This window comes from Trichosurus vulpecula, chromosome 5 (assembly GCF_011100635.1).
Source record: "Trichosurus vulpecula isolate mTriVul1 chromosome 5, mTriVul1.pri, whole genome shotgun sequence".
NCBI classification, from domain to species: Eukaryota; Metazoa; Chordata; class Mammalia; order Diprotodontia; family Phalangeridae; genus Trichosurus; species Trichosurus vulpecula.
This window is the reverse complement of record NC_050577.1, coordinates 44,163,581-44,184,479: the sequence shown is the minus strand read 5'-3', so window position 1 is coordinate 44,184,479 and position 20,899 is coordinate 44,163,581. Positions and strand designations below refer to the sequence as shown.

The following is a 20,899-nucleotide window of genomic DNA, read 5'->3' as shown; positions in this document are numbered from 1 at the left end:
AGCCATTGCTCCTAGGGGAAATACAAGGTTAGGTTCCTGTGAGTCTCTGGTCATAACACATACTTCAGCATTTCTTGAAGCAGCCTCATATACACATCAACAAATGTCCTCTTCTTTTTTCTGGCTATACTGAATTGTTGGTTCATTAACATTGAACTCATGGCCAACAGCACTATGACTCATGCCTGACTGAAGCTTAAGTAATTGTAATGGCAAGCAAAGTGGGACTTGTTGATGTTTTTTTCTTTTGGAGTGCTTCTCAGCACTGAGGTAATCAAGTGCCTTTGATTGAGCCTTACCTTTGTTTCAATCAAAAGTCTTTGATTGGGTCAAGAGTCTTTGATGACCTGCTTGACTCACAAGAAATCCTAAGTCACATGAGTTTGAGTTGCGTGGTTGTGATGCCCCCTGATGAAGAAGTGTATATATACTCTGAGGTTAGCATTTTGTTTTGGGGGCTTACTCATTGGAAGAATGTTCATGTGATTTGGCCAGATAAGACTCTGGGTAGCCATTAAGGATCCCACCCCCTGCTTTGAAAACCCAGATGTTGGTGCTTCTCTCTCTGGTAACTATGTATGTATTGCTATGGACAGACAGACCTGTCTGCTGATCTGTGTTATTTGCTCTGTTTATATAACTTCTGCTTGTAATTTCTATTTGTGTTTTCTCTGAAGTTCAGGGTGCTGACTTTTTCCCTGAACTAAGTGAATGATATATGTATGTTTAATTAAAGTGAGATTGTAAACCCCTTAAAGTTGCTTTCCTCAGAAAAGCAGAATGAAGAACCTGTGCTAGCAGCCCTCCTGTGTGCTGGTGTTATTGGTCTTAACACCTGCACAGCAGCTGCAAGCAGCATTGTTGTTACACTAATATACATATTTTCTCCATGAGGCACGTCACAGCCTTCTTGAGCTTAGGAACACTGGAGAGGGATTTTTTTTTACAAATTTTAATTTTCTTTATTATTCAAAAAACATATCCTTTTTATTTACTCTTTTGACTCTGCACTTGTGCCTTCAACACCTTCACAACAATTTTCTGGTCCTTAATCAGGAAAGCACACTTGATCCTGTCACAGACACACTTAGCACACATGGAGCCACCATAAGCCCTGCTGACATGCTTTTTTGTCTTCGATAGCCTCATAAGAACTTTAGGTCTCACTGCACAAACACCTCGAAGTCTTCCTGGGCATATACCACAGGCTGATTTTGGTGCTTTTCCAACTTCCTTGGTATAAAGGTAAACAATTCTGTTACCCAGGGTTCGTGACAGCTGAGTTTTGTTGGAAGCTGTATTGTAGGACAGCCTACACCAATACGTCAGATGCTGAACCATTTTTAATTTCTGTCAGGTCTGTCACCGGAAGAGGGAAAGGAAAGTGTGCCTGAGTTCAGAGTTCAAATAGTGACTTCGCAAGATCTTCCTCCCGAGTGGGACATTTTAAACAGCAAAATCACCAACAAAAACCACAATGTGAAAAATACACCACATTAAACAGACTGTGAAAGGGACACTTGTTTACAGTATGAGAGCTGAAACAAGAAGGCAAAGGGTATGTACCTGTGTTCGCCCTCGGCTGGGAACATGCACACTGGGTGACTCACGTCTTTCACCACTCTTCTGAACATCTGCAAATGAGCATTGATTTTAGGGTTATGAACAAATTTTAGCAAGTAGGTGAATTTATAAATGTGGAATCCATGAATAATGAAGATTGGCTCTACTTTCTGCTCATGCCACTCTGTGAGGAAAGTGCTATTACTGTTCTCACTTTACAGAAGAGGAAACTGAGGCCAAGAGTGATGGAATGACTTGCCCAGGATCTTATAGCTAGTAAGTCTTTGAGACATGACTTGATCCCAGGTCTTCCCAAATTAAGTACATCATTCTATTCATTATACCATTCCACTTGGAGCCATAATATATGCAACTGACTTCATGGTATAGGCAAAGAACATTGGGCTCGGAGTCAGAAGAGATCTGAGCTTGAAACCCATCCCCCCACACACACACACACACTTATTGACTGTCTGACTAATGGTGAGTTATTTAACCTCTCTGAGTCTTCATTTCTTCATCTGTAAAATGAGGATAACCGTAGTACCCACCTTACAGGATGTTTGTGAGAATCAAAATATGATAAGGTGTGTAAAAGCTCTTTGAAAACCTTCAATATGATGACTATTAAGTAATACCAAAGGGAGTTGTAAAGATCAGCCATGCCTTCACACTGACCAAGTTGGATATATATCAGGGATACAAGGGTGGTTCAACATTAGGGAAAACAATTAGCATGACTAATTATTCAGAAATAAAAACAATAAAAAGGCAACATTACATCAATAAATGTAGAAATGGTCTTTGATAAAATACAAAACTCATTTGTGTTAAAAACCCCAAAAGCATAGGCACAGAAGACGTCCTTTTTTAACACAAGAAAAATATATTTAAAAAATGAAAGCAAGCATTATTATAATTGATAAATTCTAGAAATTCTCCCATTATATGTACTCGTTAAGCAAGGATATTCCCTTTCCCCAGTGTTATTTAATATTATTCCAGAAAGATCTGCTAATATAAGAAAAAAACTAAATTTAGGGCATAAACACAGGGAAAGAATAGACTAAACTATCCTAAATTGTAGACAGAATGATGATTTACTTAGAAAATCCCAGAGAATAGGGAATCAAGTGATGAAACTAATTAAGACTAGTAATAGCTTCAGTAAGGTAGCAGGATAGAAAATAAATTTTTAAAAATCATAATTTCCATATAGTAATAAAATTGGGAAGAAATAATAGTAGGAGAAATCCCATTTAAAATAACTACAAAACACACAAAACATCTAGGAATAAATCTATCAAGATATATCTAGAACTTATATAACATTCTTTTAGTGACTCCTTTTAAGCTTAAATGCAATATAATGCCCCCCCCTAAGGTCCATGAAGCTCCTTTCTTTGTGGCTTTAGAGGGTTTATTTTTAAAAGAAAATTATGAGTAGAATCATAACTGCTCCAAGCCCCCAGTCAGGAAAATTCATAACATTTTGGCAGAGGTTTGGCTTTCTGCCTTAATTTACATTTATATATATACATATACATATATATATATATATATATATATATATATATATATATATTTCTAGTAAGACATTGGCCTCTTTGTGGTTGAGGCAAGATTCAAGTTGCCAGAAATATTTGGGTCATGAAGCATCAGATTATATTACAGGGTCTGTAAATAGGCATTGAGAAAAGAAATTGGGAAAAGAGAAGACATCTTTCTTGGAATTTCCTTCTATCCTTGAATAAAACTGGTGGCATCAGCCAGAGTCTTCTATTCAGATGCCTGCCAAATCTTAGTCCCACTTTCTCTTTCTCCTTTCACCTGTTGCTCCTGGTCTGCCAGTTCTTGCCAGTTTAGCTCTGTATGCCTCCCACTCTTTCCTTTCTGCTCTTACACACTGAAAGTCTCTTTCTGATTCTGAGATAACTCTCCTTTTTATACAAGTTCCTTGGGGCATGACCAAATCTCTCAGAATGGATTTGGTGGATTCACGTAAGTGTACATGTCTAGTTCACATTCAGTAATTAGAGGAATACTAAGTGCTTATGGGTAAGCTGAGCTAATATAATAAAAATGACAATACTCCTCGAATTCGTTTGCTTTTTTCAGTGCCATAGCAATAAAAATACCCAAAGACTTTTAAAGCCAGGAAAAATATAATGAAATTCATGTGGAGAAACAAAAAGATCAGGAGTCTCAAGAGAAATGATGGGGGGAATAAGTGGGAAGGAGGGGGGCTCAATAGTATCAGATGTCAAACTATCCTATCAGCAGTAATTAACAATGATCAAAACAATTCCAAATAAATCAGTACATTTAGTACTGGTTAAAATACAGAGAAGTTGATCAGTGAAACAGATTAGGTACACAGCATGTGGAAGTAAATGAACACAGTAACCTAGTGTTCAACAAACCCAAAGATTCCAGCCACTAGGGTAAGGATTCACTATTAGACAAAAACTGTCAGGAAGACAGGAAAGCAATATGGCAGAAATTGGGCTTCAGCCAACAACTCACACCACATACCAAGTTTAGCTTCAAATGAATATATGACTTAGATATAAGATGAGATAACAAGTGACAAAATGACATATTTGTAAAGCACTTTGTAAACCTAAAAGCCCTATATAAATGTTAGTATTATATATAAAATTGCATCATAAGCATAACAGTGATACATAATAAATTATATATAAAATCACACCATAAATAAATTAGAGGAAGAAGGAAGAAATTACTTTTCAAATTTATGAATAGAGGAAAAGTTTGTGGCGAAACAAGTGAAAGAGAAGATGACAGAAGATAAGATGGACAATTCTGAAATTGAAAAGGTTTTGCACAAACAAAACCAATTTATTCAAAATTAGAAGGGAAATGGCAAGCTGGGAAAATTCTTTGCAGCAATTTTCTCTAATAAAGGGTCTCATCTCCAAGATATATAAGGAATCAATTCAAATTTATAAAAAACAAGAGCCATTTCTCAATTGATACATGGTCAAAAGATATAAACAGGCAGTTTTCAAAGGAAGGCATTTATGCTATTAACAGCCATATCTTTTTAAAGTGCCCAATCACTAATAATTAGAGAAATGCAAATTAAAGCAAGAAGTACTACCTCACATCCATCACAGAGGTATAAATGACAAAAAAAGGAAGATGGCAAATATTGGAAAGACTCCAGGAAAACAGGCACATTAATTTATTGTTGGTGGTATGAATTGGTTCATTCATTCTGGATGGTAATTTGAAACTCTGCCCCCAAACTCATGAAACTATAAATACCTTTTGACCCAGAGATAACTTACCTAGGCCTATCTATAGTCCAAAGAGATCAAAGAAAGAGAAAAAGGATTCACATGTACAAAAATATTTATAGCAACTCTTTTTAAAGTGACAAAGAACTGGAAGCTAAGAGGGTACCCATCAACTGGAGAACTGTTAAACAAATGATGGTACTTTACATGACTATAATGGAATTCTATTGTGCCGTAATAAATGACAAAAAGGATGGTTTCCAAGAAACCTGGAAAGACTTGTATGAACTGATGAAAAGTGAAATGAGCAGAACCAGAACAATTTACACTAACAACATTGAAAAAACAAGAACTTTGATACACTAAAGAACTTTGATCCATCTAATGATCTACCATGATTCTAGAGGACTGATAATGGACCCATTTTCTGATGGAGAGGTCATGGACTAAGAGTGCAGAATAAGGCATATATACTTTTTGGACATAGTCAGTGCAGAAATTTGTTTTGTTTGTGCATATTTGTTACAAGGGTTTGTTTTTCTTGTTTTCTTTTAAATTAGGGATCCCATCCCTAATAGAAATAGAAAACAGATGTTTGTTAGTTAAAAGATAAAATTTTAAAAAACTTTTGAATTATGAGCTCTTCTGGTTGAATAACCAGTTAAAGGACTTTTCATCATCTCCCATTTCAAACCCCTGAGTCACAAACTGGAACCAGGCAGGGAACACCTATATATGCTCTGCATTATCCACCAGGAGGGGCAAATCCAAATGTGCTCCATACTTGTTACAAAATTTAAAGGCTCTTGGTGGGGAGGAGGGGATGGAGGGTTTTGGAGAGGAAGGCTGGAAGGTCTACTGCATAACCATCCATTTAGAAAGCATTTTCTACTAAATGGTGGGAAATATATGGGAAAAACTGCTCACTTCTCCAGTCTTTGAAAATTAGTCTCTTGAACTCAAAACAATTCACTGCACTACACTACCTCTTATCCATCCTAGAACCACACTAAGTACCATTTGGAGATGTGACAACAGCAGCATTACCATTGATATTTTTTTCTATCATCTCTTAGGATCACTGCTTTGTAAATGAGATAGGTCAAATGCTTTGCTTGAGTTGTCCTTAACAAGTGAATTTCCTTTTACACAAGAGAGAAAAAGTCCTGGAGGAAATCAAGGGAGCCAAAATCCATTCCTGGTCATAGGCTCAATGAACTGAGTTTCAAAATTGTGCTTCAAAATTGTATCAGCATATTTTGCCAACTATAATCACAGGATTAAGAACCCATTAAAGTGATGGATGTATATGAAGGATGCATTTCCAATCATGAGTCTAAATGATCTCCATTAAGAAGGGAGCATTTCCCCCAGTAAACACTGAAAAATGAATGATCCTTGGCTTTGTAATTTAAATAAATCCTGCAAATCCAGCTGTGTGTTGTAATAATCTACTAGATATGAAAAAACCCCAAAGCCCTAGTTAAACAAGGAGGCACTGAAAAATCCATCTCAGTCAAGTCTTTTTTCTGCACTGAGCCTAGGATGACCCTAGCTGTAACTTTGCCTGGCTTCAATATTGGTCAGAATTGATTCTTCCTTTCATTGGGAATGTTTATAGCTTTGCTTCAATTTCTGTGGCAGCTTTTATCTGAAGGGTTTTATTTGGCAGTCAACTAGATAAACAGCTTGAAGATTGTTGGCTCTCCCCACCCATTCTGTCTATCAGTAATAATTTATTAAAATCATAAAATTGATTTAAATTCTGTCCTGTGCTCCATAAAGTTGATGACTTCCCCAAGTTCTAAAATCAGGATGATTCTGCAGTAGTATAGATCAGAGCTTTAATCTGCTCTCCTGCAGATCACTAGGCATACCAAAGGAACGTTCAGGCAAGGCAAGGGCACGTAAGAACAAAATGAAGGATATGCTTCTTGTTAGTTTCTATAAATTGGAATGATACAAATCACAATTCCCTTTACTTTCTCCTCTGATACCATTCTCTAACATTCAGGAACAGCAAAAGAGCAAGAGATTCACCAGTGAATTGCCATATTATAACAATTGTAACTCATTTGCTCAGAATCTAATAATGGATTTATTTGAATTGTATAAAACTCCTCCAATTTTTCTCCTCTCAAAAAAAAAAGAAAATAACATACTTGTCACTTCTCATGCTGTTGCCGTTCACTTTTATTATGGCTAACAACATGCATTTCCAAAACAGTCTGTATTTGCCCAATGTTTTAGAATAATTTTAATTGTCACCTGGAAGTAACCCACAATTAGTTAGGAGCCTCTCCACCATTTTATGGAGAGACTGGGGAGTCTGACATCTCTTCTTTCTGTTAGCTGTTAATAAACTGTTTATAGGCAATGTATTTTGTAGGCAGAATTGTTTGGGTGTTTTGTGGGAAGTGTCTTTTGTGTCAAAACAAAATACAGCAATACATTGTAGGAAGCTAGGTGGTACAAAGAATAGTCCTGGTCCTAGAGTCAGGAAGACTTGAATTCATATCCAATCTCAGTCACTTAATATCTGTGTGACCTGTGTGACCTTGGGCAAATCACTTAACCTCGATTTGCCTCAGTTTCCCCAACTGTAAATGGAGATAATAATATTACCTACTTTCCAGGGTTGTTGTGAGGATCAAGAATATTTGTGAAGTGCTTAGTACAGCTCTGTCACATAGTAGACACTATATAAATGCTAGTTTATTATTATTACTATTACATTATCAAAAAAGTAAAAGGGACAAATTTGGAAAAGAGATAATAAAAACCCTTCCCTTCACTCCCCTTCTCACCCTTCCTTTCCCTCTCCTTCTCACCCTTCCCCTTTCCTACCTGTACCTTCCCTTCCCTTCACTCCTCTTCCTTTTCTTTCCCTTCTCTTCACTTCTCCTTTTCTCTATGCTCTCTCTCATCAGCCCTATGAAGATGATTCCTATCTCAATGTATTCATCTTCATTCTCTCTTCAGTCCTGATCCTTCTATGTCTGTCCATCCCGAACATCAGTCCTGTGTTACCAATTGCCTTTTGGACATTTCAGACCAGATGTCCTAGAGACATCTTAAACTCAAAATGTCTAAAACTGAACTCATGATTTTTATTCTCCCAGACCCTTCACTTTTCCAAACTTCCCCATTTCTGTCAAAGGCACCATCATCCCTCCAGTGTCTCAATTTGTAATCTAGGCATCATCCTAGACTCTTAACTCTCCCTCACCTCACATAGCCAATAGAACATCTCCCATAGGTGACTGCTTCTCTTTACTCACACAGCTAACACATAAATTCAGGACCTCACCACCTCTCACCTAGATTACTGCAACAGCCTTCTAATTAATTTTCTTGTCTCAAGTCTCTCCCAGTCCAGTCCATCCCATTCAATGCATTACTGTCAAAGTAATTTTCCTAAAGCATAGGTCTGATCTGATAGTTCTACTCCATTGACTCCAGTAACTTCCTCTTGCCTTTATGATAAAATACTACTCTGTGTAACTTGGCCCAAACCTATCTTTCTAGCTTCACCCTTTCCTCCACCTCCCACACTCAGCAATATACCCCAAATGACTTTCTCCCCCATTCTTCACACAGGGCATTCCATTTCTTACCTCCATGCCTCTCCTCTGGCCATCCCCCATACTTGTAATATGCTTCCTCCTAACTTCCAACTCAGAGTCTCTCCTTTAAAATGTAGCTCTGGCACCATCTTCTTCATGAAGCCCTTTCTTATGCCTAAAACTGTTAGTGCTTTTGCTCCTAAACTACTACTTTGTATACATTTGTATTTATTAACTTTTTACATTTATGCTGTACACATTTTTATATATACTTGTCTTCCCCATTAGAATGTAAATGCATTTCAGATAGAAATTATTCATTCTTTGTACTTGTATTCCCAGGGCCACCAGTGCTTGACCCATAATGGACACTTAATAAATACTTGTTGATTGATTGATGGTGAAGCCATGATTCACAAAATTTCCCATTCAACTTGGACAGTAACTTTCACAGACAATGGCGCAGGCTGCAAATCCAAATTCAATACCCGTTAGAACAGGACATATGAGAGTTCTGATTTATGTTCCAAGTTATGTTCCAAATATGTCCCACACTCATGGGACAACACGATGGTAATGAATTAGGAGGGGGGAATCAATTCAGTCTAGCAACTCTGTTATAGACACCTATGTTTATGCAGACATAAATGAGAAGTACTACATGGAAGGAGGGCAGGGATTTGGGTACAGGTGCATGAAGGTAAAACCAAGGTAATCAATCTGACCCCACTCCCTATAATCTTACTAAATCAAGTTCCAAGATAATCCACCTGACCCTAGTGTTTACATCTAAGGGCATGATGGGAATTGAAAGGAACTTATTCACGGAATCCAAATTGCTGGCAGATTAGGGATAGTTGACCCTAAGGCAGAATCAAAATAGTTAAAAAGATATTTTTTTGTTCAGAAGGACAGTGGCTAGGCTTTGTTTGTGGCTGAGACCTGACTCACAAAAGAGATAAAATAGCCCTAAGTTCATGGGCTTGTCAACACTCCTAGGTGAAGATGCTGACTAGAAGCTAGCTGCCATTCAACAAAGACTCAGAAGATGGCAGTAGTAGGTCAGTGGAGAATCAGTAGATGGCAGTACAGTAGCAGCAATTCAGGAGAGAATCAGCAAAAAGCAGTAGCTACAATTCAGTGGAGAAACAATAGACGGCAATAGAAGCTCATCAGAAAACCATCAAGTTGGCAGTGCAGTAGAGAAGACAGCCCAGTATAAAAATAAGGAGACCAGCAGATGACATTAGCAGTTCTTTAAGAGAAGTCAAGTCATAAATAGCAGCTTTGGAGGCACGATGCCACCCAGAACCTAGTTCTAGGAGCGTGGGTTATCTGTTCTCTGAATGTTCCTTATGAATATTCCTTCTCCTACCAATGGGATGGGATATTGTGTAAATTGGAAGGATTTTCCTTTGTTGGTTAATTTACTATTGTAACATGCAATTCTATGGCCCCCAGAAAGGTACCCCAGGTCCTATGCACTTTGTGGGTCATAATCTAAAATAATAGCTAACAAGCACCACAGATGTATTTGCTTTTATGAATCAGCCAGAGAATGAAATCAGATAAAAGCAAAGGCATAATAAGAAAAATAGCAGAATATTATTCCCACAAATACACATACCCTCAGTAGGAAAAGTGGACTGTATAGGAGATACTTGCCAGGCACCTGCAAAGAGGAGTATACACACACACACACACACACACACACACACACACACACATATACACACACATGGAGTACATGAAGCCAGGGCTTTGATATGAAGTTTGACACATCTAAGAAACCAGGGTACATATATAAAAGGGTATCTCATATCTCTGGTGCTGCAGAGCTGCCAGTGTCTTCTGGAAATATCATCATTCTGCTAAAGCTGCTCTCCACCAAGCATTGCTCTTGAATTCTGACATCCAGGCATGTCTTCACTTCATCTACTCTTCAACTATCCCTCTATCTTCAGAGTCTAACATCTACTAGTGATGCTGTGACTAGTAAGCCTCTTCCTTCTGAAAAAGGCTGCAACTCTTCCAGCCATCTTTTTTAGATTCCCAATGTGTCTCAGTTATAACATTCAGCTGAGGTACAATCTCCAGGATTACCTGCTACTCTGTTCTTCACCTATTGGTGGGTTAGTGCTATGGTTCATAAGCCTCTCTCCGATAGCAAGGACTATAGTTCCTCCTTAGCAGCATTTTCAGCCAATGTTTTCCATCCTACCCTCAGTCAGGCTGCTCATAGAAGGCTAAAAAAAAGGCTTAGACAAAGATCAGTTATATTCTTTTCATTCTTATTTCGATTTTTCTTCTTTGAACTATTCTCTTTTCTGAATTCCTTAGTTCAACTCATATGATTTATGATCAAAACCAATTTTCATTCTTAGATCTTATCATACCTGCTCTCCCACTCCAGCTAGAGTGCCTAGAACTCTGCTTCCTCAAACAGAAACTGAGTTGAATGATGCTGTGGTACAGAAATTATTTTTAACCTTCCCTATAACAACATATTCTATGAAAGTTTTTTAAAAGGCTGGGCTTACGAGAGCAGCCTAAAAAAGGTAATAAACTTTGTCCCACTTTCTCCCAGCTATACGCCACAGCTTAATACCATGCCCTTATTTTGCTTAATTAAGTGCCTTTGCTTTAAGTCAATGTGGCCTTAGGTTTGATCTGGAGTTGGGAAAAGGAGGGAAGCAATAGGTGGGGGCTAGTAGTCTTTGCATAGACATTGATACATATGGGTCTTTAACCAGGAGAGAACTTTTAAAGCACCACATTTGGCAAGGGGGAATTTAAGTTACATACATACCTACATATTAAGCTGGATATTTTAGAAATAAACACTAAAAGAAAACAGAGAAACAGACTACTACTTAAAGATAAATGGGTTTTACTGTATTATATGTGGGAGATTTCTACCTATCAAGATCATATGATCATAGCTTTAAACTATAAGGGTGGAAGGCAGATTTCAAAAGCCATCTGCTCTAATTACTCCATGTTATATTTAAAGAAACAGACTGGGAGACATTAACTTACACAATGTCACTCACATAGTTTGAGAGGTGGGATTACTTTGCCAGAAGCTACCAATGGGCCATCAATGATTGTGTACTTCATGATAGCCACAAAGGCATGGCTCTCTACCAGGGTAGATTTTGGTCCCTAAACCCCTCCATAGGAAATGATTGCTATTTCCTGAGAGAGGCGTGTTTCTAATCTCTTAAGGTCCATTCTATGTCCCATGAGCCCATAATTCCATAATGGACCCAAGTCAGGTGCAGCCAGAAATTTAAATAGACGGGATATATAGGAATATGGGGGAAATCGTCTAAGGCAAGACCAAAACCAGAATGAAGTCTCTTCAAATTAAAAAAGAGGAAATAGCATGGCAATCTTTATGAAAGGCAAGAAGTTACTGCAGCTGGCTGAATAAAATAGTAAGGTATTTTTAATTCATATAGAATAAAAGCAAGGATCAATGATTTCCTTCGCATGGGACATTTCCCATATGAGAATTCTGCCATCAACACAGTCAGTCCTTCCACAACTGAGGAGTAGATAAATCCTAGGGAAATAATCTGAGACATATAGAGATTAAGAGACTTGCTCAGATTCTTAAAACAAAGAAATATCACAGGTAGGTTTTGAAACCAGCACCACCTCATTCCAAGCCAAACTATTACACTATGTTGCCTCATATATATATATATATATATATATATATATATATATATATATATATATATATATATATATATATATATATATACACACACACACACACACACACACACACACATATATATATATATATACATAAATTCTATCTAAAAAACTCAAAGCAATTCAATATAGTGAAGGCAAAGAACCATGCAATGTTAGAAATCCCCATTAGAAAATAGCTATCTTCTATCTACGGTGGGTTTTTTTTCAGTTTACTTTTTTAATTCTAGAAAAATTGCCCATTAGTATTCTGACACCAAGAAAAGGCTTCTTCCCTCCCCTTAGCAAGGGCTGAGAGGAGTTTGGGGGTGTTGAGGGAATGAAGTCCAACACCCGACCTCTTTCCATGACACAGGGTTTAAAACCATGTGCCTACAATAATTTCAAGGTTGCTCAAGAGAGACCAGGATTCTCTTGTTGGGTGATTTACTGAGGATCCAGCCACATGTGAAAGTGCTTTGTAATTTGGAAACAAATAGAAGAGATCACAGGACTATGGGGGAAAGAGTCTTCATTCAAGGGAGAGGTGAAGTTTCCTGGGAGCGCTGCAATGCCAAGCTCGAGGGCTATTGAGGTTTTAAGTTCCAAACACACACATCAAAGATCAAAAACTGGGTGAAAGCAGTGAACTGAGCTAAGGAATGAGCCCTGGGCAGAGAAGACTTCTTGACACCAGGCTCTCAGATCAGAATAACAATCTGGGTATTTTCAAAGCGATTAGGAGAGGGTTCTCATGGTCTCTCTCTCTTCCTTCCTATCACATCATCAGCATTTTGCTCTGGGAAGAAGCAAGCAGGGCACAGAGTATTGCTCTCCTGATGTCAGGGGCCACTGTCCTCCAGAGTTATTTCAAGAGGTTCCCAAGTTGGGACCGGGCTGCTTGCTCCTGAAGGGCTCCTCGTTACCATTTCAGTCACTTCTGGGCAAAATCACCCAATACTTCTTCTAACCACTTTCCTATCCGATTATAAAATAATATTTACTTACCTGACTCAGAGAGTATTTGGAAGGATCAAGTGGCTCAGTAACTTCTCTCCACAAGACTTTAATCTATTTCGAGGCTCCTAATTCCTTGAGAAGAATGTTCTTGCAGTTTCATTTAGTCTAAAGTGCTTATCTCTATCCCATGTGCCAGGAGGCTTAAATCAGGCAAGCTATCAGGCATCTGGGACTTTTTCCTTGCTGAGTTATGTTGCAAAGGGGCTGGGAAAGGTACACATAGTGACAGGGGACTAGAGAGACATATGATTGTGCAAGTTCATCTTTAATAACTGAAAATAGAGATTGTTATTCTGATCTAGGACAGGAGAGCCCATGCCCTTGAGAAGCTGAAGGGACAGGCATCCCATCACTCTACTCATTGGAGGCTGCTAAGACGTGCATCCCCATCACTTCCCATGAACTCACTACAGATGCTTTCAACGCTTTCCGCCTCATGATGATGAATATGTTTGAACACATTCCTTTCCTCGTTTCTACTGAGGGCAGAATCAAACAGTTCTTGTTTTGGGATGAAACACCTTACGGGGCAGTGTGAGGGTTATAGAATTATAGATGGAGAGCAAGAAGGAATCTTAGCCATCACCCCACCCAAGCACCTCATTTTTACAGAGAAGCAAACTGATCACACAGGTAGTAGGTAGGTCTGGAGACTTGACCCAGGTCCTCCAAATTCAAATCCAATGCTCTTCCTGCTGTACCACTTTGCTGTTGTTTGAGTCATTTCAGTTGTGTCTGAGTCTTTGTGGCCCATTTTGGGTTTTCTTGGCAAAGATACTGGACCGGTTTGCCACGTCCTCTCTAGGGCATTTTACAGATGAGGAAACTGAGGCAAACAGGGTTAAGTAACTTGCCCAGGGTCACCAAGCTAGTAAGTGTCTGAGGCCAGACTGGAACTCACAAAGAGGAGTCTTCCTGACTTCAGGCCTGCCATTCTAGCCACTGAACCACCTAGCTGCCCTCCACTGTACCACATAGCCACAATAATAAAAATAATAGCTAAACTTTTTATAGCACCAACTATGTGCCAGGCACTGGGCTAAGTGCTTTATAATCTTGTTTGATCCTTACAACAACTCTGGGTTAGGTTAGGTTAGGTTATTATCCCTATTATACAGATGAGGAAACTGAGGCAGAGGCAAATTGACTTGCCCAAGATCACACAGCTAGGATACAAACACATATATACATATATATGCACAAACGTGTGTATACACAGCACACACATGTGTTTTTATGTACATACGGTATTGTTACTACTACCACAAGCAATTTTCCACTGAACAGAACTAAATTGGCGGTCAATGCGGAAAAGCTTAAGAACCAGTAGGTACATGTGTGTATGTGCATATATGTGTTTATATCAATCTATCCATCCATCTATCTATCTATGATATCTATATATCAATATCTGTATGGTAGAAGGTGTCCTGGATTTGGCATCACATGAGATTAGGATCCCAGGGACCAGAATTCTAGTCTTGGATTTTCCACATGACCACGGGCAAGTCATTATTTAACCTCTCTAACTCTAGGTTAGGTTTCTTCATAAGTAAAACAGGAACTATAATAATATGTGTACCATCTATCCCCATAGAGCTGTGGGGGGATCAAATGAAATACTGTATAGACAGTGCTTTGTAAATGACAAAGCACCATAATAAATGTGAACTGTTATTCAAAATGGCTTGAATGATTATGGCAGGAAGCACCTGTCATACCTTCCTGGTAAGGAGTTCTTCTAGTTTAAGCCAAAGTTACAGTTATATATACATCACTAGTCTCATATTATTCCAATGGGACAACCAAGACAGAAGATTAAAGACATACGAGACACACCAGAACGGAAACCCATGTCTGCTCAGGTCTAATCCTATCCCCTTCAAACAACATTGACATTCCAAAGCTGAAAATTACTTTGGAGTAAATACTTAACATTTTATTTTATCTTCAACTGGATCACAGGCTAGAGTCAAGAGCAGGAGCTGAAGCAAGAGAAGCTCGCACCCCACGGGCACCAAATAAATGTTGATGTTGAATTGATCGACAAGCACTTATTATGTGCTAGGCATTGGGAATATAAAGAATGAAACAATCTCTACCCTCAAGGACTTCACATTTTAAGGGAGAAGAAGTACTTAACACAGCGTGTCCCAAAAGTCTTAGTGCAGTTAAAGGTTTGCACTAAGACTTTTGGGACACCTTGTATATTTATGCTGAAGTACTCAAATGGTCCTCAAATCACATCAATTTAAAAGGAAGGAAGGAAGGAAGGAAACATTTTAAATGCCTATTATGCGCTACCACTGCACGAAATACTTTACAAAAATTGTCTCATTGGATCCTCACAACAACCCTGGGAGGTAGGTGTTATTATTATCTTTATTTTCCAGTCAAGAAAACTGAAGCAAACAGAGGTTAAGTGACTTGTCCATGGTCCACAGATAGTAAGTGTCTGAGGTCACATTTGAACTCAGGTCTTCTTTTTTTATTTAATTTATTTAATATATTTAGTTTTCAACATTGATTTTCACAAGAGTTTGAATTACAAATTTTCTCCCCATTTCTACCCTCCCGCCCACTCCAAGATGACATATATTCTGGTTACACTGTTCCCCATTCAGCCCTCCCTTCTGTTACCCCACTCCCCTCCCATCCCCTTTTCCCTTACTTTCTTGTATGGCAAGATAAATTTCTATGCCCCATTGCCTGTGTATCTCATTTCCTAGTTGCATGCAAAAAAAATTTTTTTGAACATCTGTTTTTAAAACTTTGAGTTCCAAATTCTCTCCCCTCTTCCCTCCCCACCCACCCTCCCTAAGAAGGCAAACAATTCAACATAGGCCACATGTGTATCATTATGTAAAACCCTTCTACAATATTCATGTTGTGAAATACTAACTATATTTTGTTCCTTCCTATCCTATCCTCCTTTATTCAATTTTCTCCCTTGACCCTGTCCCTTTTCAAAAGTGTTTGCTTTTGATTACCTCCTCTCCCTATCTGCCCTCTCTTATATCATCCCCCCTTTTTTATCTCCTTCCTCCTTCTTTCCTGTGGGGTAAGATACCCAATAGAGTGTGTATGTTATTCCCTCCTCAGGTCAAATCTGATGAGAGCAAGATTTACTCATTCCTCTTCACCTGCCCCCTCTTCCCTTCCTACAGAACTGCTTTTTCTTGCCACTTTTATGTGAGATAATTTACCCCATTCTCTCTCTCCCTTTCTCCCTCTCTCAATATATTCTTCTCTCATCCCTCAATTTGATTTTTTTAGATATCATCCCTTCATATTCAACTCACCCTGTGCCCTCTGTCTATATATATGTGTATATATATATATATATGTATATATATATGTGTGTGTTTGTGTGTGTGTATGTATGTATGTATATATACACACACATATACATATACATATACATATACATATACATATACATATACATATACATATACATACATATATATACACATATATTCCCTTCACCTACCCTAATACTGAGGTCTCATGAATCATACACATCATCTTTCCATGCAGGAATGTAAACAAAACAGTTCAACATTAGTAAGTCCCTTGGGATTTCTCTTTCTTGTTTACCTTTTCATGCTTCTCTTGATTCCTGTGTTTGAAAGTCAAATTTTCTATTCAGCTCTGGTCTTTTCACTGAGAAAGCTTGAAAGTCTTCTATTTTATTGAAAGTCCATATTTTGCCTTGGAGCATGACACTCAGTTTTGCCAGGTAGGTGATTCTTGGTTTTAATCCTAGCTCCATTGACCTTCAGAATATCGTATTCCAAGCCCTTTGATCCCTTAATGTAGAAGCTGCTAGGTCTTGTGTTATTCTGATTGTGTTTCCACAACACTCAAATTGTTTCTTTCTGGCTGCTTGCAGTATTTTCTCCTTGATCTGGGAGCTCTGGAAGTTGGTGACAATATTCCTAGGAGTTTTCTTTTTGGGATCTTTTTCAGGAGGTGATAGGTAGATTCTTTCAATTTCTATTTTACCCTCTGGCTTTAGAATATCTGGGCAGTTCTCCTTGATAATTTGTTGAAAGACGATATCTAGGCTCTCTTTTTGATCATGGCTTTCAGGTAGTCCAATAATTTTTAAATTATCTCTCCTGGATCTATTTTCCAGGTCACTGGTTTTTCCAATGAGATATATCACATTGTCTTCCACTTTTTCATTCCTTTGGTTCTGTTTTATAATATCTTGATTTCTCATAAAGTCACTAGCTTCCATTTGCTCCAATCTCATTTTTAAGGTAGTATTTTCTTCAGTGGTCTTTTGGACCTCCTTTTCCATTTGGTTAATTCTGCCTTTCAAGGCATTCTTCTCCTCATTGGCTTTTGGAGCTCTTTTGCCATTTGAGTTGGTCTATTTTTTAAGGTGGTGTTTTCTTCAGCATTTTTGGGGTCTCCTTTAGCCAGTCATTGACTTGTTTTTCATGGTTTTCTCACATCATTCTCATTTCTCTGCCCAATTTTTCCTCTACTTCTCTAACTTGCTTTTCCAAATCCTTTTTGAGCTCTTCCATGGCCTGAGACCAGTTCATGTTTTTCTTGGAGGCTTTTGATGTAAGCTCTTTGACTTTGTTGACTTCTTCTTGCTATATGTTTTGGTCTTCTTTGTCACCAAAGAAAGATTCCAAAGTGTGAGTCTGAATCTGAGTCCATTTTCACTGCCTGGCCATGTTCCCAGCCAACTACTTGACCCTTGAGTTTTTTGTGCGGGTATGAGTTCTTGTAGAGTAGGGAGTACTTTGTTCCAAGCTTGAGGGGATGTACTGTTGTTTTCAAAGCTATTTCTATGCAGCCAGCTCCACCACAACAGCGCTCCTCCTCCCCCAAGAACCACCAACCCGGACAGGACTCAGATCTTAAGCAGGCTCTGCACTCCAGCTCTGATCTACCATTTAATTCCTCCCACCAGGTGGGCCTGGGGCCAGAAGCAACTGCAGCTGTAGTTCTGTAGCTGCACCACCACCACCACCCCTGCTGCCCCCAGGGTGGTGGCCAAACCTGGAACTCCTATCACTCTGTCCCCCGCAGCTTTTCCCACTAACCTTCTCTGTTGTTTTTGGTGTTTTGGGGTTGAGAAGTCTGGGAACTGCCACAATTCACTGATTCAGGACCCTAGGGCCTGTTCTGCCCTACTCCCAGTCTGGTTGGTCTGCATCACCCACGCTGGGCTCTGCTCCACTCCACTCCCAGTTCTGTGTGATAGACCTTACCCAGCAACCATCCAGGCTGTCCTGGGCTGGATCCCTGCTTCCCTCTACTATTTTATGGGTTCTGCAGTTCTAGAATTTGTTCAGAGCCATTTTTTATAGGTTTTGGGAGGGACCTGGAGGGGAGCTCATGCAAGTCCCTGCTTTCCAGCTGCCATATTGGCTCTGCCCCCCTGAACTCAGGTCTTCTTGACCCCAGGTCCAGTGCTCCATATGCCTGTGTCACTAAGCCACGTTGAATTTACAAACTCTCTCTAATGAAGCAAACTGCAGCCCATCCATGCCTGTACATCCTATGCATCTATACTCTTATAAATGTCCTCGTAAAAGTTCTCCATAGGGGTCCACCCAATGTGCTAGGGGCCTTTGGCCAGCATACATCTCCACTCTAAGGAGTGGAGAGCTTGGGCTACTTGCCTGAGACTAGTCCTTAGGGCTACTGTATGGTTGTATGTCACACAATTATCTTTGTTGGACTGATTGTGCCCATCTGAAGTTTAACTAAAGTTCTGTCTGAAGGTAAAGGGGACAAATGAAGTGACTAATCAAGGCTTCTTCCTGCCCCAAGAGTCCGTGCTTCTTCCTAGTCCAGGTATAAGGAACCTGTGGCCTTGAGGTCATATGTGGCCCTCTCGGTCCTCAAGTGCAGCCCTTTAACTGAAGATTCCATCAAAGGGCTGCACTTGAGGACCTAGAGGGTTACATGTGGCCTCGAGGCCGCAGGTTCCCCCCCACTGTGTCCTTTCCTAGTAAACAAAACACTTTCCTCATTGTCACTGTAACCCTACTTTGGGAAGTTGCAAAGGAAAATGAGAAAGTTCACAAAAGCTCATTAGACTTCTATGGCAGAAAGGTGCTGTGGGATGCCATGTCAGTACTAGAGGTAGTAATATTTCTATTACTACCATAAGTAATTTTCCCTTGATCAGAACCAAATTGGCAATCCATGTGGAGAAGCTTAAGGCACCATTGCAAGGATCTCTATGGAGAAAAGACTCCACTTTCTTTGGCTTCATTTGGGAGGGAGAGAATTTGTAATTCATTTTAAAAAAGAGAAGAATTTTAAAATAAATAAATAATAATTTAAACAAAATAAAATAAAATGAGGTTGGATTAAGTGACCTCAAGTTCCTTCCAACTCTCATGTTCCTAAGTATTAGAGGGGCCATTGTGTAGAAGGATCAAGTTTGATCTGCTTAAGCCCAGGGAGTAGAACTAGGAACACCAGGCAAAAAGTAGCAAAGAGGCATATTTTGGCTCACTATAAGAAAACCATTCCCAATAATTAGAGCTAACCATAACTAGAATGGGCTGCTTCAGTGGGTCTGTCATGAAGTTATTTGAGCTGGGGCTGGTTAACCACTTATCAGATAAATTATAGAGGGGATTCCTGGTCACTTACAGGCTAGATTAGATGATCTCTGAGGTAGATCTCTTCTAACCCTCAAGACTCTGAAATTTTCTAAAATACTTTAAAAAAATATTTTTTTAAATGGATGCTCTAGGGAACTGATTCATATACCTCTCTTAAACTGTTAGACATTTAAGCATCTTGTTCACTGAAAATGAGAAATCGGGGCAGCTAGGTGGCACAGTCAGTAGAGCACTGGCCCTGGAGTCAGGAGGACCTGAGTTCAATTCCGGCCTCAGACACTTGATACAAGTACTAGCTGTGTGACCTTGGGCAAGTCACTTAACCCCAATTGCCCTGCCAAAAAGCAAAAAAAAAAAAAGAATTTTTTAAAAAGAAAATGAGAAATCTCTGTGGTACAAGAGAATTAATCATGTTCCAGGGCACATGGTTGTTTTAAGATAACCTTCCTTCTTAGGAACAGGCAGGATTTGATGTTAAGCTTCTGCTGCCCTATACATTTGGGTCTAGTCATTGGTCCTCTTCAAGAATGAAAGATGAAAAAATAAAGTTAAAATGGGTTCATGATTTAGATATAAAGGCTGATACTATAAGCAATTTGGGAGAAAAGGGAATAGTTTACCTGTCAGACTTTATGGAGAAGGGAAGAATTTATGACTAATTGAGATAGAGAGCATTATGAAATGCAAAATGGATAATTTTGATTACATTAAATTGAAAAGTTTTTACAAAGCCAATACAACCAAGATTAGAAGGGAAGCAGAAAATTGGGAAAGAATTTTTACAGCTAGTATCTCTGACAAAGGCCTCATCTCTAAAATATACAGGGAACTGTGACAAATTTAGAAGAATACAAGTCATTCCCTAATTGATAAATGGCCAAAGGCTATGAACAGGCAGATTTCAGAGAAAGAAATTAAAGATATCTATAGTCATATGAAAAAATGCTCTAAATCTCTATTGATTAGAGAAATGCAAATCAAAATAGCTCTCAGGTACCACATCTCTCCTGTCAGATTGGCTAACATGTCAAAACAAGAAAATCATAAATGCTGGAGAAGATGTAGGAAAGTTGGAACACTACTGCATTGTTGGTGCAGTTGTGAACTGATCCAACCATTCTCAAGAACAATTTGGAACTATGCCCAAAGGGCTATAAAAATGTGCATACCCTTT

The 20,899-nt window shown here is 38.9% G+C and overlaps 1 protein-coding gene across 1 annotated transcript; it reads right to left on the bottom strand.

The window, feature by feature from the left end:
• Positions 1-987: 987 nt before the first annotated feature.
• On the bottom strand, positions 988-1,341 carry LOC118852143 (60S ribosomal protein L34-like). The gene has a single exon (XM_036761796.1). It carries the CDS (start codon positions 1,339-1,341, stop codon positions 988-990), a length of 354 nt encoding a protein of 117 aa, XP_036617691.1.
• Positions 1,342-20,899: the final 19,558 nt, after the last annotated feature.